Genomic DNA, 21,232 nt, shown 5'->3' with positions numbered 1-21,232 from the left:
CACCAAGACTGTCGTGAAGAGGGCACTACAACACCGATTCCCCCTCAGGAGACTGAAAAGGACACATTTGGCATGGGTACTCAGATCCTACAAAAGTTCTACAGCTGCACCAGTGAAAAGGGCTCCTTAACAGCGTCTACCCACAAGTCAGAAGACTGCTGAACAATTAATCAAATGGCAACCGGACTATTTGCATTGACCCCCCCCCCCCCCCATTTAAAAAATGATAATTATGCTGCTGCTACTCACTGTTTATTATCTATGTGTAGTCACTTTACCTACATGTGCATATTACCTCAATTACCTAGACTAACCTGTACCCCTGCACAGCCTTGTTATTATTATGTTATTGTGTAACTTCTTCTTTTTTTCTCTATAGTTTATTTAGTAAAAATGTTCTTAAGTCTTATTTTTCTTAAAACTGCATTGTTGGTAAAATAAGCATTTCGAGGTAAGGTTGTATTCGGCTCATGTGACAAATACGATTTGAATTGATCAGTTTAGGCAAGTCGAATGACAACAATTTACAGTTGTGAATGCTACACACTTGTGAAAATATATGAAGAAAAAAAAAATATGCATGTTCCTCTATCTTGGTACTCAGACTGGCTGTAGACAAGTCTATACAGTCTGTTTCATAAGTCATGTTCAAGCAAGGAAGGCAGTCTATAGGTGTGGTTGTGTGTGCTGGAGGAAATCTTCAGCACACACCACCATCTGCCTGAGTATATGTGAGACTGCTGTCTGTCTGTGCACTTTTCACTGCACCCAGATTGCAGATCGAGAAGCCCTTAATTGGACTGTCTTGCATGTCTGTGATTGGCCAGGAGCATCTGTCAGTCAGGCTGCAGAATCCTGCAGAGGGCGGGTCCCTGAGTGGAGGAAGAACAGTCCAGGCGTGTCAAGCCTCGGCTGCACCCCCTCTCTCATTTGTCATGTTTTGCGTTAGTGTTCCAGTTCTCTTTAAGGAACCCTGTGAACCATGGACAACCCCCTCTCTCATCCCTCTCTCAGCCCCCCTCCATATTTCAGATGGAGTAAATCCCTGAGCTTGCTGAAGGCTGCACCTAACATTTGGAAATGATGTGTGATGTACAGGAAGTGACAGCTATCCTCATTCCTGTGTCATAGTTTATGTCACTCAGCGAGCTGGCGCTCTGTCTTGTCCCTCTCTCACCCCTCTCTCATCCCTTTGTCATCCTTCTCTTAGCCAGTCACCCTTCTCTCATCCTTCTTTCACCCATCTCTTTCATCCATCTCTTTAACTCTTCTCTTTCATCCATCTCTCTCACCTCTCTCTTATCCATTCTCACCCCTCTCTCTCACCTCACTCTCTCTCACCCCTTTCTTTCACCCCTCTCTCTCACCTCACTCTCTCTCACCCCTTTCTTTCACCCTCTCTTTCACCCCTCTTTTCATCCATCTCTCTCATCCTTCACTCTCATCCTTCACTCTCACCCTCTCTACCTTACCCCTCTCTCTCACACCTTTCTTTCATCAATCTCTCTCACCCCCTCTTATCCATCGCTCATCCCTCACTCTCTCTCACCCCTCTCTCTCTCGCCCCTCACTCTCTTGCCCCTCTCTCTTTCTCTCTCTCACCCCTCTCTCATTCCTTTCCTCAACCCCTTTCTTATCCCTCTTGCTAACCCCTCTCTTCCCTCTCATCCCTCTCTCACCCCTTTATCATCCCTCTCTCTCACCCCTCTCAGGCTCCCATACCACAGCCTCGTAAAAGGTCAGAGTTTAGACTTTAGAGTATTGGTTGTATGCTCTCTATAAAACATACATTCCTACCAAAGACAGAACCTCAACCCTGCCTTGATTTTGGTGTGCCATTTCACTAGGTTATGCTTATAAATACCATGTCTGTATGTTTGCTCTGTCTCGCACAAACATGTCCACCCCAGGTGCATGATGGAAGTCTGACGGTGCTGGGGATCACTCGGGACGACAGAGGGGCGTATACGTGTCGAGCCTTCAGCGACCAGGGAGAGGTGCTCCACACCACCCGTCTGCTGGTCCAAGGTAAGAGGGCAACGGTCACACTGTAACGTCACAGATGGGTGTAACTTGAAAGGTTGTTATGGTGGTGTGAGGGAGAAATCATGACTTTTCTCTACTGAGGTGCACACTGATTATTGAGGATGAGTTTTGAGGAGAAGATTCCTAGGACAATTGCTGGCTGAATACTGAAATAACAGTTTGTCCTGACTTCCTGAAAATTCCCTTATCAGTTCATCTTTATGCTATTTTTACCTCACACCTGCTTTTAAACATCTATTACATGCCTACAGCTATGCAGTACTGTGTCTAGATTGTGTTTAAGATGGAGAAATTAAGTCCTGCCTCTCTCTACTTAAACAGTCTCCGTTTCCTGCCTTTGTCACAGTATGCAGGGTTAGTGTTTGGTTTTATCAGTGTGGTAATATGGTTTAGTCGGTATCAGTCAATAATCTTAAATCCTCTCCTGACCTAGTCTGTGGCTACTGCTGCTGCTGGTGTGTGTGCATATCACTGTCTGTCTGAGGCATACATCACTGTCTGTCTTCGGTCCATTAACCAGGCTCTCTCTCGGCTAGACAGACACAGAACTGGGCTCTGCTCTGCTCAGATAGATGGATCTGATACAGGCTTCCTCCACTTCCTGCCTTTTCCTCTATGTCTACGTCAAACACGCGCACACACGTGCACACGCACACACATTCTCTCTCTCTATCAAAACAAGCACTGGATGAGTTAAGAGGCTGTACATTAGACGATGGAGCAGGTTGGTTTTATGGTAGGCTTGTTAGGTTTAATGGTGGGGTAAAGATGTGTCAATTTTAGCCAATGTCTAAAAGGAGGATGGGCAAGAAGTCATTGGTTACATCTTGGATTTTGAGGAAGGTTTACTCTACTGACCCCTCTAAACACACTCACACACTGCATGCACATGCCTGACAGTACAGGAAGGGGAGGGTTGTCTAGAACAGTTGACAGGTGAGGGGAAAGGTTTCAATTCATTGGTCTGACTGAAGCATCCTCATAAACCTCATACATGTCTTAGATGGTTTGAATAAGGCTTTTGCAAATCCAGAGTGAATTGGAATAAATCTGAGATATAATGATACATATTAGTTTTGTAAACAAGCAATATTGCAGCCTGTTTTTGTTTTTCACTAAGGAGTATCCATCCATAAGCAGGCTCTGTGGAAATGTGCCAGTGAAGTTGTCTAAGGCTCTCTGAGCAATTACAAGCAGCTATCGGAGGAGTCGTGATTCTCACTAAAGTGATCTGTTTTTATTTGTTCTGTGACTTAACCACTCTTTCAGTAGTCCCTCCTGATGTATAAAGCTATTCCATGTGTATTAAGGAAGTAACCAGGAGGCTTGTAGCTGGGCCCACTTAAAAAGACAGCTTACGTTTCACTGTCTGTAATATAGTACAGAGAGCAGAGCAGCAACCTCAGGGCACTGAGGGCTCATGTTGTGGAGGCATCTGCAAGTCTGGCAACCAAGTGTGTGGTTCAAGTTACAATATGTATGCTTACTGTATCTCATAGGCTACTAGAGAGAAGCTTGTGCCAGGGGTCTTGTCACGGCTGTGTGGAGATACGGACCAAGGCGCAGCGTGCTCGGAGTTCCACATCTTTATTTTTTGTAAAACTTACAAACAACGAACCCGTAACATAAGCTGTGCACTAACTCAATACAAGATCCCACAAAACACAGTGGGGAAATGGCTGCCTAAATATGATCCCCAATCAGAGACAACGATAAACAGCTGCCTCTGATTGGGAACCATACCAGGCCAACATAGAAATAAAACAACCTAGATTACCCACCCTAGTCACACCCCGACCTAACATAAATAGAAAATTAAAAAGGCTCTCTATGGTCAGGGCATGACAGGTCTACTGTACCTATTTAACAATAAACAGATGCTGAATGGGTCATAAGATAATATTTCAGCATCCATATCTACACTGACTAAAAATATAAACGCAACATGTAAGGCGTTGGTCCCATGTTTCATGAGCTGAAATAAAAGTTCCCAGAAATGTTCCATACACACAAAAATCTAATTTCTCTCAAATTTTGTGCACAAATTTGTTTACAACCATGGTAGTGAGCATTTCTACTTTGCCAATTTAATCCATCCACCTGACAGGTGTGGCATATCAAGAAGCTGATTAAACAGCATGATCATTACACGGGTGCACCTTTTTCTGGGGCCACTATAAAATTTGCAGTTTTGTCAAACAACACAATGCCACAGATGTCAGTTTTGAGGGAGTGTGCAATTGGCATGCTGACTGCAGGAATGACCACCATGGCTGTTGCCAGAGAATAAAATGTTCATTTCTCTACCATAAGCCGCCTCCAACATAATTGTAGGGAATTTGGCAGTACGTCCGAATGGCCACACAACTGCAGACCACGTGTAACCACAACAGCCCAGGACCTCCACATCTGGCTTCTTCACCTGTGGGTTCGTTCGAGACCAATCATCCGGACAGCTGATGAAACTGAGTTTGCACAACTGAAGAATTTATGCACAAACTGTCAGAAACCATCTCAGGGAAGCTTGTTGTCCTTACCAGGGTCTTGACCTGACTGCAGTTTGGCGTCATAACTGACTTCAGAGAGCAAATGCTCAACTTCGATGGCCACTGGCATGCTGGAGAAGTGTGCTCTTCACAGATGAATCCCGGTTTCAACTGTACCGGGCTGATGGTAGACAACGTGTATGGCGTCGTGGGCAAGCGGTTTTCTGATGTCAGCGTTGTGCCCCATGGTGGCGGTGAGGTTATGGGATGGGCAGGCATAAGCTATGGACAATGAACACAATTGCATTTTATTGATGGCAATTTCAATGCACAGAGATACCGAGATCCTGAGGCCCATTGTGCCATACATCCACCTCTATCACCGCAAGGCTCTACACAATTCCATGTAAGCTGAAAGTGCCCCAGTTCTTCCATGGCCTGCATACCCACCAGACATGTCACCCATTGAGCATGTTTGGGATGCTCTGGATTGACATGTATGACAGCATGTTCCAGTTTCCGTCAATATCCAGCAAATTCGCACAGCCATTGAAGAGGAGTGAGACAACATTCCACAGGCAATAAGCAACAGTCTGATCAACTCTATGTGAAGGAGATGTGTCGCGCTGCATGAGGCAAAAGGTGGCCACACCAATACTGACTGGTTTTCTGATCCACGCCTCTAACTTTTTATAAAGTTCCTGTGACAAACATGCATATCGGTATTCCCAGTCACATGAAATCCATAGATTAAGGCCTAATGAATTTATTTTAATTGACTGATTTCCTTATTTGAACTTTAAATCAGTAAAATCTTTGAAATTGTTGCATGTTGAGTTTATATAATTTTTCAGTGCATGTTTTCTTGTGCACTAAAAGCCTTTGTTTGTTTCCTCTAGGGCCACCGTATATTAAGTCACCGCCAGAGAACATCACTGTCAACATATCCCAGAATGCACGCTTCACCTGTCAAGCAGAGGCGTATCCAGGCAACCTGACCTACACCTGGTTTTGGGAGGAAGATAACGTCTACTTCACTAAGAAGTAAAGTTATAATCGAGATTGTGTGTCTGATTGTCTGTGTGCCTTCCCTTTGGTATTTGAGTCTATTTCACCCTGTCATCTAAAGGCTTTTGAATCTTGTGTCCTCTCCTGTGACCTTAAAGTATTTTGTACTGTGTCTTGGCATAATTATTATGTGAGACTTCCAGACCCTGTCTTGATTCAGTGACTTTGAATGTGTGTGTCTGTGCTGGTGCCCTGTTCTGCTGTGGTCCGGCAGCAGCAAGAGAGGGCCTAGTAGGGGCTGTCTGGAGCACGCCAGCCGGGTTAGCACGCTCTGATGACAATTCCACATGCCTCTTATACTGTAGTAATGATCTGAAGTGTAGCCAGGAGCTGTCATACTCGCCCCAAGCACCGCTTTAGTTTAGTGATGGAGACGTTTTAGAAAGAACAAGTGACTGGGAGACCAAGTGTCTGTCTGGGAGAATCAACCTTTCAGCAAGTCCCTTAGAAAGAGGCCCATCTCAAATAGGTTTCTAAAGGCCTAGAAAAAGGCTGTGCATAATCAACCCTAGGATAAGACACTACTGTCCTAGTTGGGCTGCTTACAATGTTTGGTCTATCCTTGGAGGCAACAGTCTATCACGAAAGGGTATTTTTGGTCTAATCATACGATTTATTTACTCAAAAATATTCATAGTTTAGATTAAAATATTCCCTCTGCTATTTATTTTGCATAATGTCCTCTCAAATATTACTCAAATGAACATGGTGTGACGTTTGTTTGTTCTTTGTTTGAAACACAGCGGGAATAGAATATCTGCCAGTGTACTCTTCATGAGGGTACTTCATTTAAAGTGGCAGTGCGAGAGAAAACACTAAGGCTTTATTTGACATTCAACTGCTTCATCTTTTGGAAGCTATTCAGCCTGGTTGGATTTGACCAAATGCTCCCCTCTCATGGCAAGCTTGTGCAATTACATTAATGCAGCCCGAAGTGTGCGAGTGTGTCTCTATGCTATGGCATATTCGATAACTTCTGCTTCCTCTCTGCAGTGACCTGAAAAACCGAGTACGCATCCTCATCGACGGAACCCTCCACATCTTCCGGGTGAAACCAGAGGATGCTGGGAAATACACCTGCAGCCCAAGCAACAGCCTCGGAACTCCACCGTCAGCATCGGCACAGCTCTCTGTTCAGTGTGAGTGTTACCATGGCGATGGGGGGAGGGTAAGGGGGAGGGGCAGACAAGGCTGGCTGGCAGTACTGGAACAGGAGGAGAAATAACAGTATCACAACCTGCATAATGGCAGCCAGAACACTGCTGATGTATTGTCATTGGTGATGCAGTACCATACATATCGCTCTGCTGAAACTTTTCCACCCTTGGCTGAATTTCAGAGTCAAAGGTCGGGACGAGGGAATGATTAGATATTCCTACTGCTCATCATCTTGGCAGGTTCTCTCTCATCACCATATTCTTTGCAATTTTTCCCAGTCTATGATTCCAGTCTCTGTAGAGTTGTTTATCTTCCATATTGCTGCTAGTCTCACCCAATAGCATGCTGCTCAGTCTATCCTTCTCCCCTTAGAGAAAGAGTCTTGGTCTCCTCAATGTGCTGGACTGAATTGAAATGGTGACCTTTTAGTTCATCTGGTATGTGGGGGGGAAATGCCACCAGGCCGGATGTCTAAGTGTGTTTGCTACTATGCTAATTCCCTCTGGAGTCGCTGGTCATTGATTTCTGTGTTCTTAGAGAGAGAGAGAGATCTAGATACACTACCAGCCGACCATGACTGTCTTTGTGATTGGCTTCAGAGGGTGACCAGAGCCCCTCGCTGAAACAATAAACCAAATTCAGCAGTCCTTTTTCCTGTTATGTACTATCCAAGTTGATAGCTAAAGACAATTAGTTAGCAGCTAGCTTGGGCCACCATAAAGTCACTTATAAAATACTATTTCTTACATGGTTTCCATACCGACCAACTTATTACAGAAGTACCTGACAGTTGTAATTGTGATTTAACAGTTTCAGACTTTATGCTCCTTTCTAATTTCACTGAAAACATCTCCCGTCCATCTATACAAAACCTCGTGCTCTGTCCTCTCTGACCTCTAACCTCTGACCCTCAGACCCTGCTCGCGTGCTCAACATGCCCTCCATCATATACGTCCCACGGAAACTGCCAGGGATCATCCGCTGCCCAGCAGACGCCAACCCGCCGGTGATATCAGTGAAGTGGGAGAAAGATGGCTACCCTCTCAGAGTGGAGAAGGTCAGTTTCAGTCTGCCATCTGTGGGGGCCTCTGTCTGTCTGGACTGATGCTGATAACACCTCATTCACCAAAACAGCTGTTCACAAAGTATCCCAGAGTAGAATTGCAGATCTTTCCCTTTTAGACCATAATGAATGCGATTTATATGGACACGAATCCTAGATCAGCAGTCCTTTAACGCTCTTTGAATACAGGTCCTGACATGTTTTAGAGAATATTACATCCCTGTGATGTTGAGTGTACCTCCTCTCTCCTGTCCCAGTACCCTGGATGGAGCCAGGCACCGGATGGGAGTATCCGGGTGGCGGAGGCCACAGAAGACTCCCTCGGCACCTACACCTGTATGCCTTTCAACGCCCTGGGTACTAAGGGCCAGTCTGACCCGGCCATTCTGGTGCTAAAGGTACTGGTACTGGAAGAAACATCTGACCAAAAATGATATGTGTTGTCTTCTCTCCCCCCTTTTGGTGAGACTTGGTCTGTGACATTGTGTGTGTGTTGGCCCGGCCCACAGGATCCCCCCTACTTTAACGTGAGGCCTGGTGGGGAGTACCGCCAAGAGGCTGGTAGAGAGCTGGTCATCCCCTGTGCTGCCTCAGGAGACCCTGAGATACCAACCATCACCTGGAGGAAGGTATGACACCACGCTACAGCAGCTGGGACTAGTCTGGGAAGAGAAACATGGAAAACTCAAACTGCTTTTTTGATATAACAACCAGGGAACTGTGTGTGTGCTTGTGTGTGTGCGCATGTGTGTGCATGTGTTCAAGGTGGGGAAGCCCAGCAAGAGTAAGCACAACATCCTTTCCAGCGGCAGCTTACAGTTCCTGTCCCTCAGCAAGGAGGATCATGGGGAATGGGAGTGTGTGGCCACCAATGTGGTCACCAGCATCACTGCCAGCACGCGCCTCCTCGTCATTGGTACCGTCCCCTGTGACCTCATAACCCTCTGTCCCCATGCATGTCTGATGATCTGATGAAGTACTGCTTAGACATTCATGATGACCCTAGTCCCAGCTGTACTGTATGTTTACTGAAGTACTGCTTAGACATTCATGATGACCCTAGTCCCAGCTGTACTGTATGTTTACTGAAGTACTGCTTAGACATTCATGATGACCCTAGTCCCAGCTGTACTGTATGTTTACTGAAGTACTGCTTAGACATTCATGATGACCCTAGTCCCAGCTGTACTGTATGTGTACTGAAGTACTGCTTAGACATTCATGATGACCCTAGTCCCAGCTGGACTATATGTATACTGAAGTACTGCTTAGACAAGTGACTTGCTTGTGTGTTTACAGTACATATGAGTAATAAGCATGCCTCAGGACTTCTCACAGTCATACACCCTAGCTGGCACCTTCCCAAGTGTCCCCTCACTGGAGTGACAGCTGACATGTCAGAGGTGCTGAGTGTGGAGAGGACAGCTTTGACGTTTCTGACCATAGTGGTCAGGGCAGCAGGTCTCCATTTAATCCCAGTACAAAGGTGCTGGGTCTTGGCCACACAACTGGGGCTAGGGATGATGATGGTCTGGCCAAGCCATAGACCTTCACTCACCTTTACCTCACCATTGGTCAACACCTCAAAGTACAGATAGGCCATTCGCAGCCATTGTAGACAGTTATATACTGTAGAGGACTGTGAATGGTAATGACAGCACAATGTACATTGTTTGACTTAATAGGACACATTTTTTGACAATGTTAGTCATTCTGAGTGAGAAAGCTTTTTATACATTGACAAAACAGCTGTTATGGGAATAACACACTTGACTCATACTGTGGTTATTGAAGAATGGTCATCCTAACCTTCACTGTACAGTACATATAGACCTAACAGATTGCGCTATCACTCTTTAGTGTGGGCCAGAGCAATATACAGTAGAGATAGAGGTATACTGTAGATGGCTCTGGTATTAAATATGACGGTCTCTTCTCTTTGACCCTCAGGCACCAGCCCACATGCTCCAGGCAGCATTCGTGTGTTGCCCTCGGTGACCTCGGCCAACGTGTCCTGGGAGCCGGGTTATGACGGAGGCTTTGATCAGACATTCTCAGTGTGGTACGGCCCAGTGTGAGTACTCCCAGCATGCTCTAGTCTACCATCAGATCTTATACGCAGATTGCAGTTGATTCCGCTAATAGAGGTGGAGGGACAGAGACTTTGGGGATTGATCTTCAATAGATATGATTTGTAGGGATCTGATTTGTTATCAACAGGGCTGTTGTGGTGACCGTATTACCGCCACACTGGTGGTCACAAGTCATGAAGCCAGTAAAATTCCACATGAACATTTAGTCACGGTAATTAGGCTTCTCCGAGCTCTGATGCTGCTGCTAGTCGTTACTAGTTTACCAAACTTGCTTACTGCCTGGTACTCAGCACTCTATTGTCCCTCTAATCACTGACATCAATGCAAATGTCATCAAAAATCTAATCAAACACTTCATGAGAGCCCATGAGCTCCTGTTGCCAACATTTCTATAGGCTATGCAATTGCGTGAGAAAACAGAGTGATGGCCTCTATTAAAAAGAGGAGGACCCCATCAGCTTTCTATAGGCTAGGCCTAATATATCTATTTCTCAACCTTCCTAATATTAAGCACATTGCTTATCTTTACAACAGTAGTATAGCTTACCTGGCTGGCATGAAAATAAACCACGGGGAAAAGAGTTGTAATGATCGTCGTTGGTGGAATTAGACCAAGATGCAGCGTGGGGTAGGTTAATCATACTCTTTAATGATAACCAGAAAACCAAGAAAGAGAGAACCAATTAAACATACAGCCTTGTCGGGCTCAACAGCAACAATACAAGGACAAGATCCCACAACATAGATGGGAAAAAAGGCTACCTAAGTATGATTCCCAATCAGAGACAACGATAGACAGCTGCCTCTGATTGGGGACCACACTCTGCCAAACACAAAGAAATACAACACATAGAATGCCCACCCAAATCACACCCTGACCAAACCAAAAAGAGACATAAAAAGGCTCTCTAAGGTCAGGGCGTGACAAGTGTCCTCCATTCGCTATTTAAATGCATAGATTACATGTTTCGATACAGGTGCATGATAATGGTCCATTCTAAATCAAAACAAATGTCACATATATTATTTAGTATATGTAAAGACAAGATGAAATCAAGAATAGTCTGATGGGTGACAATATTAGCCTGTCACTTGTACCGTTTTCAGGACCCTATCTTTGAAAGATAATTAGTCAAATCTAAATAACTTCACAGATCTTCATTGTAAAGGGTTTAAACACTGTTTCCCATGCTTGTTCAATGAACCATAAACAATTAATGAACAGGCACATGTGGAACGGTCGTTAAGACACTAACAGCTTACAGACGGTAGGCAATTAAGGTCACAGTTATGAAAACTTAGGACACTAAAGAGGCCTTTCTACTGACTCTGAAAAACACCAAAAGAAAGATGCCCAGGGTCCATGCTCATCTGCGTGAACATGCCTTAGGCATGCTGCAAGGAGGCATGAGGACTGCAGATGTGGCTAGGGCAATAAATTGCAATGTCTGTACTGTGAGACGCCTAAGACAGCGCTACAGGGAGACAGAACGGACAGCTGATTGTCCTCACAGTGGCAGACCATGTGTAACAACACCTGCACAGGATTGATACATCCGAACATCACACCTGCGGGACAGGTACAGGATGGCAACAACAACTGCCTGAGTTACACCAGGAATGCACAATCCCTCCATCAGTGCTCATACTGTCCTCAATAGGCGGAGAGAGACTGGACTGAGGGCTTGTAGGCCTGTTGTGAGGCAGGTCCTCACCAGACATCACCGGCAACAATGTCGCCTATGGGCACAAACCCACCAAACTGGACCAGACAGGACTGGCAAAAAGTGCTCTTCACTGATGACTCACGGTTTTGTCTCACCAGGGGTGATGGTCGGATTCGCGTTTATCGTCGAAGGAATGAGTGTTACACCGAGGCTTGTACTCTGGAGCGGGATTGATTTGCAGGTGGAGGGTCTGTCATGGTCTGGGGCGGTGTGTCACAGCATCATCGGACTGAGCTTGTTGTCATTGCAGACAATTTCAACGCTGTGCATTACAGGGAAGACATCCTCTTCCCTCATGTGGTACCCTTCCTCCAGGCTCATCCTGACATGACCCTCCAGCATGACAATGCCACCAGTCATACTGCTCGTCCTGTGCGTGATTTCCTGCAAGACAGGAATGTCAGTGTTCTGCCATGGCCAGCGAAGAGCCCAGATCTCAATCCCATTGAGCACATCTAGGACCTGTTGAATCAAGGGTGAGGGCTAGGGCCATTCCTCCCAGAAATGTCCGGGAACTTGCAGGTGCCTTGGTGGAAGAGTGGGGTAACATCTCACAGCAAGAACTGGCTAATCTGGTGCAGTCCATGAGGAGGAGATGCACTGCAGTACTTAATGCAGCTGGTGGCCACACCAGATACTGGCTGTTACTTTTGATTTTGACCCCCCCCTTTATTCAGGGACACATTATTCCATTTCTGGTAGTCAAATGTCTGTGAAACTTGTTAAATTTATGTCTCAGTTGTTGAATCTTATCTTCATACAAATATTTACATACAAAATAAACGCAGTTGACAGTGAGAGGACGTTTCTTTTTTTGCTGAGTTTAGATTGACATAGGCTAGTACTTTTGCTGTACGTTAGGCCTACTCATCTTGTTGGCTGACGAAAAGTAAATGTGGACAGTTCATCCAATATCTTCAATATGCTCCTCGGAATTGGATAAGGACGCACGCAGTTGTGTCCCCATTGTGTCTGTCTTAACAGAAAGACAGACCCAATCACTGACAGAGAGCAGTGTGAGTGAGAGGCGCTTCGGATTGCGCAGCACACTCAGGGAGAAGGGCACAATGCAGCACTCCGGGCCGCAAAAGGCATGGATTTTTCTAGGGTGCATGACGGCCACAAAGGGGATGCCGCGGTGAAATTCGAGGCATCCAATTTGTAAGTCGCTCTGGATAAGAGCGTCTGCTAAATGACTTAAATGTAAATGTAAATGTAATTATCAAGTGCTTGTCAAATTGTGAATGACAGAATACTGGAGTGTGTACAACCTGCGCAAAAAAACAAAGCAGAGCTCATGCCTTTCAAGTTACTTTTTTCAAATCATCATTAGAGTCTCATCATCCAGCGTTACAATGTATTCAAATCATAACATATAGCCCAACGTTTGTAGAACAACTAAAGTTACATTAATAACTCTAAATTAAGCATATAGGAGTACCTATTTATTTGTTAACTGCTCAACACAGAATAGCCGCCTGTGCGCACTCCCCCAAATCGTTTGGAGACGATATTTATAATTTGTTCAGCTTTGTTCGATTGTATTGTAGACCTGCTGTTTTCAACTCTCTAGAGACAGCAGGAGCGGTAGAGATACTCTGAATGATTGGCTATGAAACTCCAACTGACATTTACTCCTGAGGTGCTGACCTGTTGCACCCTCGGCAACCACTGTGACTATTATTATTGGACCCCGCCGAACATTTGAACATCTTGGCCATGTTCTGTTATAATCTCCACCCGGCACAGCCAGAAGAGGACTGGCCACCCCTCATAGCCTGGTTCCTCTCTAGGCTTCTTCCTAGGTTCTGGCTTTATAAATACATTTGATTGATTGATTATTCTTCATACTATAAAATAATATAAAATAATGCCACAGAATTATAAGCAAATCTCCCACAGCCATTTGGCATAGCCACATCAGGACCTAACATAACCTGACTAGGACTGGCGGAACCCCTTTCCGCTAGCGGAACCCCTCGCCAACAGCCAATGAAATTGCAGGGCGCCAAATACAAATCAACAGAAATCTCATAAATCAAATTTCTCAAACATACAAGTATTAGGCACCATTTTAAAGATACAATTCTTGTTAATCCAGCCACAGTGTCTGATTTAAAAAATGCTTTACAGCGAATGCTCCACACACGATTATGTTAGGTCACCACCAACAGCCAAAGAGAGGAGGCACAAAAAGCACAAATAGAGATAAAATGAATTACTAACCTTTGATGATCTTCATCAGATGACACTCATAGGACTTCATGTTACACAATGCGTGTATGTTTTGCTCGGTAAAGTTCATATTTATATCCAAAAATCGTATTTTACATTGGCGTGTTACGTTCAGTAGTTCCAAAACATGCAGAGAGCCACATGAATTCACAGAAATACTCATAATAAATGTTGATGAAAATACAACTATTATACATTAATCTTTAAGATGCACTTCTCCTTAATGCAACCGCTGTGTCGGATTTCAAAAAACTTTCCGGAAAAAGCATAATCTGAGAACGGCGCTCAGAGCCCAAACAAGCCAGAGAAATATCCGCTATGTTGGGTAGTCAAGATTATTCATAAATAGCATTATAAAAATTCACTTACCTTTGATGATCTTCATCAGAATGCACTCCCAGGAATCGCAGTTCCACAATAAATGCTTGTTTTGTTCGATAATGTCCATCATTTATGTCCATTTATGTCCAATAGCTTCTTTTGTTAGGGCGTTTGGTAAACTAATCCAAAAGCGCGATCTGGTCCATTCGGATGAAATGTTCAAAAAGTTATATTACAGGTCAAAGAAACTTGTCAAACTAAGTATATAATCAATCTTTAGGATGTTTTTATCATAAAAGTTAAATAATGTTCCAACCGGAGAATTCCATTGTCTGTAGAAAAGCAATGGAACGAGAGCTACCTCTCAAGTGAAAGCGCAGGACTGAGAATGAGACTGTAGGCAGACCCCTTAGTCAAACAGCTCCCATCCGGCCCCCCTTCACACGAGAAGCCTGAAACAACGTTTTAAAGACAGTTGACATCTAGTGGAAGCCTTAGGACGTGCAAAATAACCCATATCCCACTGTGAATTCGATAGTGGCTGAGTTCAAAAACTACAAACCTCAGATTTCCCACTTCCTGTTTGGATTTTTTCTCAGGTTTTTGCCTGCCATATGAGTTCTGTTATTTACATTTACATTTAAGTCATTTAGCAGACGCTCTTATCCAGAGCGACTTACAAATTGGTGCATTCACCTTATGACATCCAGTGGAGCAGCCACTTTACAATAGTGCATCTAAATCTTTTAAGGGGGTGAGAAGGATTACTTTATCCTATCCTAGGTATTCCTTAAAGAGGTGGGGTTTCAGGTGTCTCCGGAAGGTGGTGATTGACTCCGCTGTCCTGGCGTCGTGAGGGAGTTTGTTCCACCATTGGGGGGCCAGAGCAGCGAACAGTTTTGACTGGGCTGAGCGGGAACTGTACTTCCTCAGTGGTAGGGAGGCGAGCAGGCCAGAGGTGGATGAACGCAGTGCCCTTGTTTGGGTGTAGGGCCTGATCAGAGCCTGGAGGTACTGAGGTGCCGTTCCCCTCACAGCTCCGTAGGCAAGCACCATGGTCTTGTAGCGCATGCGAGCTTCAACTGGAAGCCAGTGGAGAGCGGAGGAGCGGGGTGACGTGAGAGAACTTGGGAAGGTTGAACACCAGACGGGCTGCGGCGTTCTGGATGAGTTGTAGGGGTTTAATGGCACAGGCAGGGAGCCCAGCCAACATCGAGTTGCAGTAATCCAGACGGGAGATGACAAGTGCCTGGATTAGGACCTGCGCCGCTTCCTGTGTGAGGCAGGGTCGTACTCTGCGGATGTTGTAGAGCATGAACCTACAGGAACGGGCCACCGCCTTGATGTTAGTTGAGAACGACAGGGTGTTGTCCAGGATCACGCCAAGGTTCTTAGCGCTCTGGGAGGAGGACACAGTGGAGTTGTCAACCGTGATGGCGAGATCATGGAACGGGCAGTCCTTCCCCGGGAGGAAGAGCAGCTCCGTCTTGCCGAGGTTCAGCTTGAGGTGGTGATCCGTCATCCACACTGATATGTCTGCCAGACATGCAGAGATGCGATTCGCCACCTGGTCATCAGAAGGGGGAAAGGAGAAGATTAATTGTGTGTCGTCTGCATAGCAATGATAGGAGAGACCATGTGAGGTTATGACAGAGCCAAGTGACTTGGTGTATAGCGAGAATAGGAGAGGGCATAGAACAGAGCCCTGGGGGACACCAGTGGTGAGAGCACGTGGTGAGGAGACGGATTCTCGCCACGCCACCTGGTAGGAGCGACCTGTCAGGTAGGACGCAATCAGCGTGGGCCGCGCCGGAGATGCCCAACTCGGAGAGGGTGGAGAGGAGGATCTGATGGTTCACAGTATCGAAGGCAGCCGATAGGTCTAGAAGGATGAGAGCAGAGGAGACAGAGTTAGCTTTAGCAGTGCGGAGCGCCTCCGTGATACAGAGAAGAGCAGTCTCAGTTGAATGACTAGTCTTGAAACCTGACTGATTTGGATCAAGAAGGTCATTCTGAGAGAGATAGGGGAGAGCTGGCCAAGGACGGCACGTTCAAGGGTTTTGGAGAGAAAAGAAAGAAGGGATACTGGTCTGTAGTTGTTGACATCGGAGGGATCGAGTGTAGGTTTTTTCAGAAGGGGTGCAACTCTCGCTCTCTTGAAGACGGAAGGACGTAGCCAGCGGTCAGGGATGAGTTGATGAGCGAGGTGAGGTAAGGGAGAAGGTCTTCGGAAATGGTCTGGAGAAGAGAGGAGGGATAGGGTCAAGCGGGCAGGTTGTTGGGCGGCCGGCCGTCACAAGACGCGAGATTTCATCTGGAGAGAGAGGGGAGAAAGAGGTCAGAGCACAGGATAGGGCAGTGTGAGCAGAACCAGCGGTGTCGTTTGACTTAGCAAACGAGGATCGGATGTCGTCGACCTTCTTTTCAAAATGGTTGACGAAGTCATCTGCAGAGAGGGAGGAGGGGGAGGGGGAGGGGATTCAGGAGGGAGGAGAAGGTGGCAAAGAGCTTCCTAGGGTTAGAGGCAGATGCTTGGAATTTAGAGTGGTAGAAAGTGGCTTTAGCAGCAGCGACAGAAGAGGAAAATGTAGAGAGGAGGGAGTGAAAGGATGCCAGGTCCGCAGGGAGGCGAGTTTTCCTCCATTTCCGCCGGCTGCCCGGAGCCCTGTTCTGTGAGCTCGCAATGAGTCGTCGAGCCACGGAGCGGGAGGGGAGGACCGAGCCGGCCTGGAGGATAGGGGACATAGAGAGTCAAAGGATGCAGAAAGGGAGAGAGGAGGGTTGAGGAGGCAGAATCAGGAGATAGGTTGAGAAGGTTTGAGCAGAGGGAAGAGATGATAGGATGGAAGAGGAGAGAGTAGCGGGGAGAGAGAGCGAAGGTTGGGACGGCGCGATACCATCCGAGTAGGGGCAGTGTGGGAAGTGTTGGATGAGAGCGAGAGGGAAAAGGATACAAGGTAGTGGTCGGAGACTTGGAGGGGAGTTGCAATGAGGTTAGTGGAAGAACAGCATCTAGTAAAGATGAGGTCGAGCGTATTGCCTGCCTTGTGAGTAGGGGGGGAAGGTGAGAGGGAGAGGTCAAAAGAGGAGAGGAGTGGAAAGAAGGAGGCAGAGAGGAATGAGTCAAAGGTAGACGTGGGGAGGTTAAAGTCGCCCAGAACTGTGAGAGGTGAGCCGTCCTCAGGAAAGGAGCTTATCAAGGCATCAAGCTCATTGATGAACTCTCAGAGGGAACCTGGAGGGCGATAAATGATAAGGATGTTAAGCTTGAAAGGGCTGGTAACTGTGACAGCATGGAATTCAAAGGAGGCGATAGACAGATGGGTAAGGGGAGAAAGAGAGAATGACCACTTGGGAGAGTGTCAGAGTGTTTTCTATCCAATACTACTAATAATATACAAATATTAGCATCTGGGACTGAGTAGGAGGCAGTTCACTCTGGGCACGCTATTCATCCAAAAGTGAAAATGCTGCCCCCTATCCCAAACAAAATAAGGACAAGTATGCTATTCTGTTCTTCTGAAATAAATCGTGGATTTATTGTGAAGGTGTAGGCTAAATTACATGGATTTATTAGCCTACATTCCATTTGAAAAAGTCTATGTGTGGAACCCAGGAGATGCTATATGTGCCTATGTTAATTATAATCGGTCAATAAATGTGCCTATGTTAATTATAATCGGTCAATTACCGTGAGACCGACAGTTTTTTGCTTGACAATCACCGACTGACAAAATGTTGTGACCGCTACAGCCCTAGTTATCAATAAGGAAATATTGATAATTTAATTACTTTAATTATTACAACGGTATCCAGGGGGAAACATATAACAGTATCCAGGGGGAAGCATACAACGGTATCCAGGGGGAAGCATATAACGGTATCTAGGGGGAAGCATATAACGGTATCTAGGGGGAAGCATACAACCGTATCCAGGGGTAAGCATACAACGGTATCTAGGGGGAAGCATACAACGGTATCCAGGGGGAAGCATACAACGGTATCCAGGGGGAAGCATACAACGGTATCCAGGGGGAAGCATACAACAGTATCCAGGGGGAAGCATATAATGGTATCCAGGGGGAAGCATACAACCGTATCCAGGGGGAAGCATACAACCGTATCCAGGGGGAAGCATACAACCGTATCCAGGGGGAAGCATAAAACCGTATCCAGGGGGAAGCATAAAACCGTATCCAGGGGGAAGCATACAACGGTATCCAGGGGGAAGCATACAACGGTATCCAGGGGGAAGCATAGAATGGTATCCAGGGGGAAGCATATAACGGTATACAGGGGGAAACATACTATCATCAACAGACAGGTACTACAACACCATTTTGACAGCACAATGCTAATGGTTTATTACTCAGTCCTTCAGTAATATCACTCAGTTACTCAGTATTTGTATTTACATTATTTGCATTGTTGAAGAGTTGGGCATACAGTAACTCACAGAAGATGCATAATTCATGTGTTCATTCATTTATTAAAGGCGTAATGGAAAGACATTGCAGCAACATTCTATTAGGCAACATCCACGAGGTGCCATAAAATCACCATTATCATTTGATGTACATGTCAGCAGTCATACGGAGCCATACTGTGTTGAATGGTGGCTGCGTGTGAATAATAATCTGATAGAAGTGGTGCTTTTGGCAGTCTAATATTAACAGCCATTCTCATCCATCTCTCTGTCATGGCCTGATGACACCTTAATGGACATTTTTTTGACAGTAATATTAAACCATGTGCTTTGAGGAACATTGCATTTACATGGAGACATCTCTTGTGTATTTACATAATGAATTACTTTGTACAGAGAGCTGTTACTACAAATGGACGAGTCAAAGTGATCTAATTACCTTTAGTTTAGATTACAGAGATGGTGACGTGAATGTGAAGAGGACATTAAACAGAGTGAAATATAGCCTAGCAACAGTATTGTATTGCAACACTGTGGCCCATTGCCTGTGTAGTTTGACAGAGGCACACTACATAAGACTGTCTATCTAATGTACACCATATATGCTATCTGAGTGTTACCAGGATGGCCCGTTGACCTTATAGTCGGGGTGCAGGTTAGTTAGTATTGATACCTCTCTCTGTGTTTCTGTCCTCCAAGGTTGAAAAAGGATAATTTTGGCCCCCATGACTGGCACTCCATGCCGGTGTCGGGGTCTCAGACGTGGTTGGTGGTGCCGGGGCTGGAGCCCAGGACAGAGTATCAGTTCAGCGTCCTGGCACAGAACAAGCTGGGCACAGGCCCTTTCAGCGAGGTCGTGACGGTTAACACAGTAGGTAGGTGGCACCAGCGCCAGAACAACTGCCTACACTGGACTGATACTGTATGCCTATACTTGTATTTTGTACAGTGCCTTGCGAAAGTATTCGGCCCCCTTGAACTTTGCGACCTTTTGCCACATTTCAGGCTTCAAACATAAAGATATAAAACTGTATTTTTTTGTGAAGAATCAACAACAAGTGGGACACAATCATGAAGTGGAGCGACATTTATTGGATATTTCAAACTTTTTTAACAAATCAAAAACTGAAAAATTGGGCGTGCAAAATTATTCAGCCCCTTTACTTTCAGTGCAGCAAACTCTCTCCAGAAGTTCAGTGAGGATCTCTGAATGATCCAATGTTGACCTAAATGACTAATGATGATAAATACAATCCACCTGTGTGTAATCAAGTCTCCGTATAAATGCACCTGCACTGTGATAGTCTCAGAGGTCTGTTAAAAGTGCAGAGAGCATCATGAAGAACAAGGAACACACCAGGCAGGTCCGAGATACTGTTGTGAAGAAGTTTAAAGCCGGATTTGGATACAAAAAGATTTCCCAAGCTTTAAACATCCCAAAGGAGCACTGTGCAAGCGATAATATTGAAATGGAAGGAGTATCAGACCACTGCAAATCTACCAAGACCTGGCCGTCCCTCTAAACTTTCAGCTCATACAAGGAGAAGACTGATCAGAGATGCAGCCAAGAGGCCCATGATCACTCTGGATGAACTGCAGAGATCTACAGCTGAGGTGGGAGACTCTGTCCATAGGACAACAATCAGTCGTATATTGCACAAATCTGGCCTTTATGGAAGAGTGGCAAGAAGAAAGCCATTTCTTAAAGATATCCATAAAAAGTGTTGTTTAAAGTTTGCCACAAGCCACCTGGGAGACACACCAAACATGTGGAAGAAGGTGCTCTGGTCAGATGAAACCAAAATTGAACTTTTTGGCAACAATGCAAAACGTTATGTTTGGCGTAAAAAAGCAACACAGCTCATCACCTGAACACACCATCCCCACTGTCAAACATGGTGGTGGCAGCATCATGGTTTGGGCCTGCTTTTCTTCAGCAGGGACAGGGAAGATGGTTAAAATTGATGGGAAGATGGATGGAGCCAAATACAGGACCATTCTGGAAGAAAACCTGATGGAGTCTGCAAAAGACCTGAGACTGGGACGGAGATTTGTCTTCCAACAAGACAATGATCCAAAACATAAAGCAAAATCTACAATTGAATGGTTCAAAAATAAACATATCCAGGTGTTAGAATGGCCAAGTCAAAGTCCAGACCTGAATCCAATCGAGAATCTGTGGAAAGAACTGAAAACTGCTGTTCACAAATGCTCTCCATCCAACCTCACTGAGCTCGAGCTGTTTTGCAAGGAGGAATGGGAAAAAATGTCAGTCTCTCGATGTGCAAAACTGATAGAGACACCCCAAGCGACTTACAGCTGTAATCGCAGCAAAAGGTGGCGCTACAAAGTATTAACTTAAGGGGGCTGAATAATTTTGCACGCCCAATTTTTCAGTTTTTGATTTGTTAAAAAAGTTTGAAATATCCAATAAATGTCGTTCCACTTCATGATTGTGTCCCACTTGTTGTTGATTCTTCACAAAAAAAATACAGTTTTATATCTTTATGTTTGAAGCCTGAAATGTGGCAAAAGGTCGCAAAGTTCAAGGGGGCCGAATACTTTCGCAAGGCACTGTATTTATTAAGGACCCCCATTAGTTCGTGCCA

The 21,232-nt window shown here is 45.4% G+C and overlaps 1 protein-coding gene across 1 annotated transcript in view; it reads left to right on the top strand.

Moving 5' to 3' along the window:
* Window positions 1-21,232, top strand: part of LOC115141855 (protein turtle homolog B-like) — a 79,171-nt gene that overhangs the window by 44,631 nt on the left and 13,308 nt on the right. Inside the window, 9 exon segments of the mRNA XM_029681140.2 lie at window positions 1,911-2,028; window positions 5,432-5,576; window positions 6,594-6,739; window positions 7,673-7,815; window positions 8,079-8,219; window positions 8,331-8,450; window positions 8,587-8,737; window positions 9,772-9,895; window positions 19,323-19,498. Of these exon segments, the coding sequence (XP_029537000.2) occupies window positions 1,911-2,028; window positions 5,432-5,576; window positions 6,594-6,739; window positions 7,673-7,815; window positions 8,079-8,219; window positions 8,331-8,450; window positions 8,587-8,737; window positions 9,772-9,895; window positions 19,323-19,498 (1,264 nt within the window).

Source organism: Oncorhynchus nerka, linkage group LG14 (genome assembly GCF_034236695.1).
Source record: "Oncorhynchus nerka isolate Pitt River linkage group LG14, Oner_Uvic_2.0, whole genome shotgun sequence".
Taxonomy (NCBI): Eukaryota; Metazoa; Chordata; class Actinopteri; order Salmoniformes; family Salmonidae; genus Oncorhynchus; species Oncorhynchus nerka.
The sequence above is the reverse complement of the archived record's forward strand: the minus strand, read 5'-3'. Positions and strand labels throughout refer to the sequence as shown.